Raw genomic sequence first — 12,189 nt, forward strand, 5'->3', positions numbered from 1 at the left:
TGATATCCGTATGAATCAGTGGCTTTACGCAAAGCGTGTCTCCGTAATCGGGACATTACGCTGCAAAGTTAATCACACATATTAAGTCATCGTTATTGCGTTCCGAGGACAGTTTGTTTGCCATAGTGATAAACGAATCTGTTGTAGGCTACATGAAGAAACATGGATATTCTGCGATCGCAACGACTTATTGATAGCATCATAAAAATCATCCTTCATAGTCCCGAAGGCAGTCAAACTGAAACGATTCCATCACTACTATTTGGAAGCGTTGCAGTCCATATTTATTCGGAAGCTGAAGTTTCATAAGAAGATACTTCCGCGTTGTTGGGAAGTTAAGTTCAACAAATGCTTCTTAGTAGCAAAGACGCGCCGGAGATTCCAGTGTAATTTAGATACGTCCTATCCAAATCGCAGTTTTTGAAGACAGACCGACCCACCGACAAATATTACCGCCAAGCTTTCTGCCTCTACCTTCCTGTGCGTGATTCCTTTCGCGCAAAAGCTTTTATGTCTGAAATGCAACGAAGGCGTTGGGAACTTTGACACATTAACTTATTTTGATACTTCTATTATCTAGTTAACCTAACTAATCGGCAGTAAATGCAGATAGTGCGCAGTCCCTGTTATGTCTGGTGATTTCGATTTCCTCGCAAATTGAAACAAAGATAGGGAGTAAATGGGTGCTCCACTGCAATCGTTCCTTGCGGTATCATTATTTGGATGCTCCCAGGTTACACTGTTGATCATTATTCTGTGTATGTGACATCTTGCATCTTGGATATCCTCACGCAACAGCAGCAGCAGCAGCATCAGCTCATTAATAAAATTTCCCTTGTTAATGACTGAATTTGTTGTACTAATATATGACAGCAACAGAAGTTGTTGGCTAATAGTACCTTACTGGTCGTGATCATGTCCGTGTGGGGGTTGTAATTATTCGGGGAATTTCCAGATATCATTGTCCTGATATGCAGCTACGATTACAGGACTGGCCTTTGGTAAGATTTTGGTCTCCGGTCTCGAGAGCCAGCTACGACTGAGCCAAACATGTGTCGGTCAAAACCGAGGTAAAAAGGCGGGATTGCGACAGGCGGCATCTTCCGGCGTCAAGCTCTTGCCAACTATGATGTGCATGAGTGAGCACAGATCTGCTGTGGTAAGTCAAAACGCAAGAGGAACAGGAGGTCTTTCTATCATTATCCTACCTTGCACGGACGGACTAGACATCGCGAATATTAGTTTAAGGTAGCTGATAATGGTTGGTATACTCCAGTGGTAAATGGTTATTGATTGGAATATTCATATTTAACAGTGCGCTCAAGTACTGTATATTATCACAATTTGTATCGATGTAGATCTATGCCGGATGCTTGCGCCTCTTTAATTCCAAATTTGTTTCGACTTAGATCAGTCACATCTGCGTCCGTATACTAGAGACAGCGAGACGCGGCTATAACGGATGTTTCGAAACTCTACTCAGAGTCGCGGATATCTTGAGGCATTAAGATTACTGAAATCGCTCTGCGTCTTCCTAAGTAGTTGCCACCACTGCACAAGCACTTCCTAGGTTTTACTGACGTGAATTATATGCAAAAGTCCTGGAAGTAACACATGCTCTAAAGATAATAATACTAAATGTCACCAGCGCGACAAAATGACCAAAAGTGTCTATTGCCAAAATGAATTCACAGATTCAGGAACTATAAACCAGGGTTATCATATTTTGGAGATATGAAAAGAGGACACTTTTTCCAAATTTTTGGACTTGCAATACCGGAGGAAAATCCTGCAAAATGGTAAATTCGTCCCACTTCGTGGTCGTTTGACTAACATAAAAGGTCAACTTACCGGCTCAGCTCCAGAGATAACCGACGGAGCGTTACTTCAGTGCTGATTCGATGTATCTCAGTCGAGATTTGCCCTATATTTAACCAAAATTCTCAAAATAAGAGGACAAAATATCAAAATAACCCTAATATAATCCAATGTTAAATTCGTGTTCCAATCGACAGCCTCAGATATTATTACCCTTGACCCGTTATACCACGGATTAGAGCGAAGATTTGCTGGTCGTGTTAGGGACCATTTGAGGGACAAATGAAAATGTCATGCCTTTCTTGGTGGGGACTACCGAAAGTCAACAGAAACCCGGACCGGAGAATGTATATGGCACTATTAAGTGCACAACCAGTGGCCCGACATGGATCAAAAATTGTAAATTGCGAAATCCTGAAATTTTTGAAGCTTATGGTTTTATTATTGAAAAAAAGTCAACAACTCCGCCCAGATATTGCCATCTGGTAGGCCTATATCTTTCATGCTGAAGCAAATCCGCCGCTTGTGGTCGGAGACGAGCGAATAAAACTATGCAAAATAAGTACAGATTCATCTTAGATTCTATAAAGAGAGATCTAGTTGCGTATAGGTGTATAGTTTCACATTGTGTTTCATGGTCCCCCGGTAAATAAACTCCGCAACCCCCGGCTCCAAATTGAAAAAATGACCATTTTAGCCCGATCCTGAAATTTGATGTGATCGAGCTACCACAGTTTATCAGTAATGATAGAACTGTAGTATGCTAAGACCTTATCCTCTCCTTTTGAAACGCGGAAGCTGCATTCGTTCTCGGATTTCCCGAGACATCGCGTACCGAAGCGGTTTAGGAACGACTGAAAAGACGATATAAATCGGGTTACTGACATCTCTTTACATGATTCCAAGACTGCTTATTGGTTATACTCTCAGAAGTTCAGTCCATAAAAGAGCTGACACTGTCGTGTGCAGCTACAGAAATAAGCAATAGCACAGAAGAACTGTAATATGGAAATGAGTTATTTGGGGACGTCACTGTTGTTCTGTGTGCTTGCGGGACTGTCTTTCGAGAACGGATTTTGTGACTGCCGGTAAGCACGCTTATATTGAGAGCATGTAGCCTATATAGAACCAGGGGATGGACTTACATTGGTCTGGAACTGTTCTCTTCTCGGCGGAAATGTTCTACTTGGTGGTCAGAATTGGTGTCTATTTTGTTGTCGCTTCCTATCCCTTTTACTGTCGCAATATGCGAGTTCAATGCACATGTAATCGGTTCGTAGTTAGAAAGATAGAACGTGATTACAATATTCAACGATTGTGTTTGAGCACTATACCGGATACAGTCGTGATTGGATTTACCAGATTTCCACTCCGCATGTTATGAAACGAGAGAAATCGCACCAATTCCGGCATGTGGGAGAGGCATAGCTACCATGATCTCGATCAGTTCCCACATATAGATACTGTCAATATGTCCCGCTCTACTGCATTATGCGGTTGCATATTGTACTAAATCCCCTGAATAATTTGAAAACTGTTATTCTTGGCTTAAACATATTGATATTGAATTATATGCACAGACGTCTTCCATTCGTTTTGGACGCCGTGGTACATAGACTTAGATACATTTTACATATTTGATTATGTGTTAGTTCAAGAATATAACATATTCATATATTTTCAGTCATCCGATAAAATGCGGCAATGGTAAGTATATATTATTATGGCTAAAGCATAAGGCTTACCAGTCCATTTTCAGTCATCCAGATTATTGCAATGCTAAGTATAGTGGAATCCGCTTAATCCATACACAGAATAACCCAGGGTCCGAGTCACAAGGTTCCGATTCACAAGTCAATGTCAACTTTGTAGTTTTGACTCGAGTCGGATCCGAATCATTACAACCATTGGATAACCCGAAACAAACCTTTATTGGGTCAAAATGCTCATGAACGGAAGAAAAGCAAGAAATGCATGCACGTAAAATAACACTCTTAATTCGGACAATTTCCTTCCGTTTAATTATGAAAAAAAGAAACAGCTCGTCCTTCTTTTATTAATATTACTAGTAGTAAAATCGTGATAGTGGCGCGTATTACAGCACAGGTTTTGTGCGCCATTTCCATAATAGTACATACAAGGAATTGCATCACACAAATGTCTACAATATCACTCAGTCATAGCGGCATACCAACATCAACATGTCACATTCTATATAAGGAAACTAGCCGACAATATGTCATATGCAACACGAGATTAACACAAGCGTACGCTTTTAGTGATACAAATAATGAATATGCATGTATTTCTTATACTATATAAATCGTCATGAAGATATTACGAACTCTGCAATATTATCGAATATCTTTGGATCTGTTGGAATGCCTTTTAATTCCAACAAATTTATGCGGTTCACTGATGTAGCATGATGTAGCTGTCTTCTTTGATGTTGATGGTTCCCAGAATGTAGCAGAAAGTGTTCTGCAGACTCATCTGCATTACAGTCCTGATATAGCGGAGTGTCAGAACAACCAATCCCGTGCAAGTGTTGGTTCAATCTGCAACGACTGCTTCTTAATAGGATCACGTCTTTTCGCCGTGTCCCAATTGTAGCTACATCGTCGGTAATTGATGGTAGTAAATTCTTACATGCTCAGATGGTATCAATGGTTTGGTATAGTTGATCCCATGCGCATATACAATGGGGCCTTAAGACGTATATAGTGCAACACGAAAAGGTCTTCCTTTGTTTTAACACAAGATGAGTGATGATTGTAAAACAATGACGATCCATGCAGTTACAATCTATGATGAGCTAATATATAAGGTCGTGCCAGCTTCATAGTCGCTTTAATTATGGCCATCTTGCAGTGCAGAATGGCACAAAAATGCTGTTTCAGCCCGTGCCGCACTGTACGGTACTAAACCTTTGTGTGTGTGTTGCAATTGAAATATTGTACAATGCAATTTTACCTGTACGTTTTATGTAATCAATGTCAATTAGGCTACTGCTGTGTAGCGCAAATGCAATTCATTTATCCCGCAATAGTCCCATTATTTTTAATGCGTTGTCCGTCTTGTCGCATGACCACGGAACGAGTTTTCCGCTCAATTCGAACAAAGCCCTTTAGCTTCGCCAAAATTGACCAGAACCAAAGCATCCATATTAACCCTAGTCGACTGAATATATATCTTACCTTTACTCGTCTTATACAATGCTAATTAATGATCGCAATAAGACTCACGCGCACTACCATGTCCCGATAAACCTCGCAATTGTTGACTGTTTGTGATGTTACCGACTTGGAACGACCTATCATTTCATACAATGGGTAGGTCTGCAGCTGAAATGATGACGGGGTAAATAGCGACAACATAAGATCTTAATTTACACCAAGTTCTTTGTCAACAGTATATTGAATTGTTTCCGTTTTGACAGAAGTATTTGTAATCACAATTGCTAGTATAACTGAATAATATTTCGCGTGAATATAACACTTGATTAGGAAAAATATTGTTTTAGTACACTGTTGCGAGCAGCACATCACGATTTCGCTAACAATTGGTAAAGTGGTAATGCTAAAGAAGTCGTTACATTGGAAAGAATCCGATACCGATGCCGACTACCAAATTTATGAAGAGGAATAACGTCTGATTATCATAATTTTCCACAACTTGGCCTAAGATGATACCAATTATTGACATAATTGAAGAGTACTTTCCTGAAATTACGTTACCACGCGAATTTTTTCTGGCGAGAATTTAGATAAGCCATTTTAGGTTCGCAGCAAGAAGTAATTGTACTATAGAGGTGAACGTGAGCAATTGCACCCAATAGCCAACATCGCTCTGTATTCTGCCTACAACTGTTAACATTGAATATTTACAATTCAGGAAACTACAAAGCTAAAAAAGTGACTAAGCAGTCGACTGCATACCAGGAAAAAGAGAACGGCGCGAATAGCATCAAATCGCAACCCTCTCTCGAAGTCAATGATAGGCCGACTGCGTACTGGCAGATACAGAATGGCGCGAAAATGCTGCAGAATATCCAAGCTGACACAATATTACTTCAAAAGATTCTAGACGATATTTACCGTTAGCTGACTCGTTTCCTGAAATGTGGTTTGTATACGGATGATGGGAAATAATTGTGCTCATAAATAATATATACATATTTCTCATCTGTTAGGCATTTAAATCGAGGATATTAGATTGCACATTGTACATTATGCTGGATAGACCACCATTTCGTCGACTTTTCTGCATAACCGACTCAAAACTGTTCCGATTCAATGGCAATAAATGTTCTGTTTTATCACGATTGTGACTTATTACAAATATTTCTTACGTATGCCATGCGACTTTTATTATTGTGTAATGATTAGGGCGATTTTTTGACATGTCAATATAAGTCAAAATTTCGTCAAAATGGTAGCGTTTAGTCAGAATTTATCAAAATTGTTTACAAAGTCAAACTTTTTTTGACCTCTGCATTTAGTTAGTATCATAGATTTTGCACTGTCGGTTTGTCGGTGTACTTGTAATTTGATATTTTACAGCTTGTAGCCTACTTTATAGGATAGGCCTACCGTTGTAGCTGGTTCATTGTCTGCTCATTGTGAATCATAAACGGTCAAATGAAGCAAATAGGTTGACATAGTGTAATGGTACACGTACCGCGATATCCTAACTGAATCACAACTGCTTGGGCATAGCATGATTCTCATATCAAGAAGCGCTTGATGAAAAATTGTAATAGTGGTTCGCAACCGCCGGTCCGCGACGACTTTCCTGCCGGTCCGTCAGGTATATTGCAATGCTATACCTTAAATTCAAGATGCAATGTTGAAGAGTTGTCCGTTGATAAAATAAATAAACCATCAAATTGTAAACTGATTCAAAACTTCGTGAGGTAACATTAGGGCTGGACACATGTTCGATTTGACTTAAAGTTCAAGACGTGTCATTTGACAACATGCGAGCGACAAGTACAGTGCAGGTATGAGCTGACTCATCGCTAAACAGCGCAGTTTGCGCGATCATTCGTTTTCAATTCATTCCTTTTGTGCAGTACCGTAACCGGGGCACCCCAAACCGCCCAATTTGAGAGGGGCCGAGCTTGAAAGGAGCCCAAAATTATAATGCAAATGAACATAAATCATACCGTATTTAATTGAAACTTTTCCCAACATTCATCAATTTCTTTTCGCGCTTTGCGCGATTTAGTGTCACTAATTGTCTTGCTTATTAGGTGCCCTTCCTCGCGAAATACACTTGATTTATAAAAATAGGCATATCGGCGTCAGCCGTTACCACGCCACCACTTACCAACACATAATGAAGTTCAGGCTAACATGGGACTCCTAAAGATGTGCCAAAAATTCGGCAGCGAGAAAACCGATTCAGTTATGAATGATGGAGAATTTTCGCTATTGGTGCGAGCTACATAAACTCTCTGCTTTCACTGAGTAGAATGAGTGTGCTCACAAGTACAGGTAAAAACATCCGCCAAACTGTAGGGTTTGGGTGCGAAGCCCCGGATGTTTGGCTTATCGCTCTGTGAGGGCTCAACACCAACGTTTTGGAGGAGGGCTGACGAAGTGCTTCTTCGGCACGGATTGGCGAATGGCCGGTATGGTTGCTATAAGGTGTTTTCTTGCGATACGCATTGTATTCGTAGTTGCCAGAGTAGTCTATGCGTCGGGTGGCAGTGGGCAATAAACAAGGTAGCAAGGCAAGATGCTTGGTTAGACTCCGAAACGCTTCTTCTCTTGATATTGTCAAAGAGAAGAATATTATTAGAGTTGGCGTGATCGGTTAAACCCACGGTCTTTGGCGCGAAAGACTGTAAACTACTCTCAGCGGTAGCACGTTCATCTGAACAAGGTAATTTTTCCTCGACTCAGCAGACTGACTGCCATGAAATCACATGGATGCCACCATTAAGATAATTAATTACGATCAAAACCCTTTAAATATCACTCTCTCAGCACCATATCATTGTCAAAAACAGTTGCATACTTTGCATTTTGGCTTCATTTCAATTTTGAAATTTCACCGGCCCGCCAAGACATTTTTTGAAATTTTACCGGTCCGCGAGGTGAAAAAGGTTGAGAACCATGTGCGTAGGCTGCGTAATCGAGGCATGTTAATGAATAGGTTTGAGAGTACACGAAATGTCGGTTCAGTGTATATAGCCTGCGGTTTTAAGTAGGTTTTATGTTTTGAATTCCAAGCAACTTTTCGAGGGTCGCTCAGAATAGTTCCGCGGGCCGCACTCTGTTCAGGGTTTCTCCAGGATCATACTTGCAAATAAATGATTGTATACTTCCAATTTAGGGTTTATTTAAAATTTTGGGTTTATTTCAATTTTTGAAGGTCCACCAGTCCGCCAAATATTTTTTGAAATTTTACCGGTCCGCGAGGTGAAGAAGGTTGAGAAGCACTGCTTTAGACAACGATTCCCGTAAAGCAATTGATCTCATTATACAAAACCTGGCCAACGGCGCATTACGACACATCAACAAATCTATGCCCTTGACAGTATAGAGCAGTGGTTCCCAACCTTTTTCGGTGTCGAGGCCAAATTTAGAATTTCCGAGTACGGTCGGGGCCGCACGAATATCAGGGCAATGAAACAGACCCAAAATAGTCATCAAAATATGAAAATTGGCATTGTTCCGATCCATCGCTCGACAACATTGGCCATTGTTATGGTCAATGTGTCGCTGCGCTCCCATTGTTCAGACAATCGACCTTTGGTGGCTTTTCCATAGTAGTTTTATTGCCCTGGCGAGATTTCAACTCGTATTTTTCGAATCAATGCGACAATAGCTTTCGATAAAGACCGGACCTATCAAATTATTCGGACGCTTCGATCCTGAGGTATAGAACTATCAAATATGCTGCTTTCAAGGAAGTTTAGGGAGTCAGCCTTTATAGCCTAAACGCGCGAAGCGTGAAAAATTTCTGTAGTTCTTGATTGAATCGGTCAATATGATCGGGAATTGCGTATATATTGCTATCAATTTGTATCCTCTCTCTGCTCACGTAATCAGTTTTACAGGTAGAACCGAGGGAGGTGTGTTTGAAAAGGTAGGACCCTCAATAATAATTAAACATATTCGGGCGTATACCCATTGGCAAGAACGAAACAGCACTTTGTCGGCCCCAGCTCCCCACAAAAAAAACTTGAGTTTCGGGCTCTCATAGGGTGATAAACCTACCCCTATCACCTTGTTCGCTTTTGCCACGAAATGAGTTGTATTGTTAAGTGAGGCAGTGCGAAGCGCGAAAATTTTTGAATATTCATGATCAAATCTGTCAATATGATCGGGAATTGCAAATATATTGTCATCAATTTCTAGTCCTCGCTGCTCACGTAATCATATTTACCGGTAGAGCTGAATGAGGTTTCTTGGAAACTGTTGGGCTCTGTATTGGTATGGCTCCGTAACATGATATTATTTCGTGACCTCCTGTCGGCTATATAAAAAATATAGAATCGCCTAAACGTAGGCTACCAAATTAGAATACGCACACGATTTCAAATTGGTATTTCTGCACTGGAATATAATTTTCCCTGCGGGATGATATTTTTCTTGTGAGGTTCAGATTGCCAAGTCGGTATTTTGTATGTATAACGAAGTTTCGGTCATCATAAGGGCAGTTCTGTTCGGCCACGGTTTTCTCGCTGCCGATCGTTCTGACACACTTCTTGGAGTCGCATATTACATGGCCTGAAATTTGCTATGTCTTGGTGCGTCGGGGCGCGGTAATAGCCAACGCCGATATGCCCATTTCGATAAATCTATTTTTTCTTGATGGATGATGAGTACCCAAAAATCAAGATATTTGGCAGCATGAAATCACGCCTAAAGCGAAAAAATTTTGAAAATGATGGATGAATTTTCAAAAAATACTATATAATTTATGCTACTTCACGAAGTAATCTTGGGCCCCCTTTGAGCTCGCCCCCCACCATTGGGGGGTTTGGCGTGCCGCAGTTATGGTCCTGTCTCGACCGATATCTATAGCTACTGCTTGTTCAACTGCAAAGTTTGGGCCCATTGCATTGAAACAGCAATGAAGTAACGTTAGCAGTCTACTCACGACTGTCCTGCAATCCCAAATCCTAATTAAAAACTCCAGACTCCAAGCCAAGCAAGTGCATTTTATAAAAAAAATTCATACCTCGATTTCTTAATATTTCTGGGGGGCCGCAAGAAGGCTAGCTGGGGTCGCGGTTGGGAATCACTGGCATAGAGACTGACGCTTCATATTTGCGATCGCTACAACCTTGAATCAGGAAGGGCGACCCGTTTCATTCCACTTGCGCACCCTATCGCTAGGCGAAAAACGACATTCGGCCGTTGAAAAATAAGCATATGCTTAGGGTTGTTTGATTGATTTTTTTACATAACACATCGATGTATTCTTTGTATCGATTTCGTTGATGTGAATATCTGATTGGTTGACTAAGCACAATCACTGACTTCCTGCATGTATTGTGTTTCTATCTAGCTATTGTGTGATTTTGGGCAAAGTCGCTAAATCTTCGAAAACGGAAAGCTGAATATTCCGAGCAAACTTTCGAATAAATAATTTGTGAAATTGGCAAATTGGCAAGTGCCTGCTCGTTTAGTGCCGGAATTTCTTTTCGTGCTGTCAGCGTCATGCGGAGAGTATTCCGATGTTGAAATGCAAACTATTTCAACCGGAGATGTTATAATGACATGAAAAATTGTATTACGCAAAATTACTGGGTCACCGTGCAGAACCGACCAAGGTTCGGTTGTGAACGCAAATCGTCAAATTATAGAGGCTCACACACAGAGCGCAAACGTGAACCTCACGTTCACACCATCCCTACTACAATGCCTGCTGATTATTCGGGAATATACTGATTTTATTTAAAACGGCTGCTTCATATCAGCAGTGAATGGACTGCTTTGCAGATGATGGTATATGATTACAACGATGCGATACTGTTGTCGCTCAGTGCATGGTATGGTATAGAATGGAATGAGAAATTTCGATACTCTATACCGGACTCAATCTTTTTCATACCATACTTACAATCTTCCAGGGCATAGCAACAATCTTCCATAGCATATTTGATACGTTTTCCATACTTTCCCAGTTGCCCAACCTTGTAGATAACATTCTATTTTTCATGAGTGGGAATTTCCGACAATTATATTACGATTATTTTGGATGAAATCATTTCCATTTAAACAACCCTGATGCACCAATTCTATCCTTGATTTCTTTGTGTCATATGTGAACGATGTGGATTGGCTAATCATCGAAGACGGAACGTTACAAGTTGCAATTCTTATTGGAGGCCGGCATAGCGAGATACTGCTGCGTGACAAAGCTACATATTTTGAATTACAATGGTGCCTAGGCAATGTCAAATAGATGTGTGATGATCATCCGAGCAAAGCGCAGAAAATTACTTACTTCTAAGTTCACCAAAATAATATTAATATTTATCGGTAATATTATTTTGCTCATATCAGAGTTGCACAACTTTTTTTTATCCTTTATAAATGTCGATGGGGTTGGGCGAGTCTGAGTCGCACTTTGATATGTGAGCATGGACTTGTCAGTGAACGATTTTCTTAGGTATGCAATCGATTTGACGAATAGAAAGATGGATCATTGTCATGGTTCTGGCAGAATTGATAAAGTATGGAATGTATGGAAAGTTATATCCATGCCAGCATAAATGCACTTTTCCATTTTCCATACCGAAATTCTGCTCCATTCCACACCATACCATGCCCTGTTGTCGCCCTCGTATTCTTCTATATATGTGAATATATGAAAAATACTGAAATCTCCCGGATATTAATACGCATTTCTGCAATTAGTTAGAACGACCTATTGTAATATTATACTGAACGGTGCTAGTTGCGGAAAAGGGGCTTCCCGCCGACTTAAAAGTGTAAATACAATTTTCGCGATAGGTCACAGATGACTATACACAACATGACAGCTGCTGCAAAATCTCCGAATTGTTGTGTGTGTATAGTTACGGATATGTAACATTATACTGAATTTTAGCAGTTCATACAGGAAACGCAGCTTCCTGTCGACTTACAATTGTCCATACAATAACAGAGATAGGTTACACGTGACAATTCACACGCATGACAGATAAACTGCAAAATCTCCGTTGTATTATATAAATCAATGTAAGCAGCAAAGTGGCATGCTATGCCATCAATGTTTTTTTGACAAGCACCGGCTGATGATAGGCAATCCAAACGTTACGTTTTTATTCTATCTGCTATGTAATAAACATGTTTGTTTCCGATTGTTTCGAAATGAATGTAGGGATAGTAACTTGAAAGACGCGTT

At 40.4% G+C, this 12,189-nt stretch overlaps 2 protein-coding genes across 3 annotated transcripts in view; one reads left to right on the forward strand and one right to left on the reverse strand.

Annotated features, from left to right (window-relative positions):
• Positions 1–12,189, reverse strand: part of LOC145442164 (uncharacterized) — a 135,309-nt gene that overhangs the window by 2,384 nt on the left and 120,736 nt on the right. The window lies entirely within an intron of this gene.
• On the forward strand, positions 2,757–6,250 carry LOC145441809 (uncharacterized). The gene is made up of 3 exons (XM_080319750.1): positions 2,757–2,906; positions 3,503–3,525; positions 5,713–6,250. The coding sequence occupies exons 1-3, from the start codon at positions 2,824–2,826 to the stop codon at positions 5,919–5,921; spliced, it is 315 nt and encodes a 104-aa protein (XP_080175876.1). The 5' UTR covers positions 2,757–2,823; the 3' UTR covers positions 5,922–6,250.

The sequence above is a fragment of the Botryllus schlosseri genome, chromosome 1, assembly GCF_051294905.1.
Source record: "Botryllus schlosseri isolate E-star chromosome 1, Bs_hap1, whole genome shotgun sequence".
NCBI lineage: Eukaryota > Metazoa > Chordata > Ascidiacea > Stolidobranchia > Styelidae > Botryllus > Botryllus schlosseri.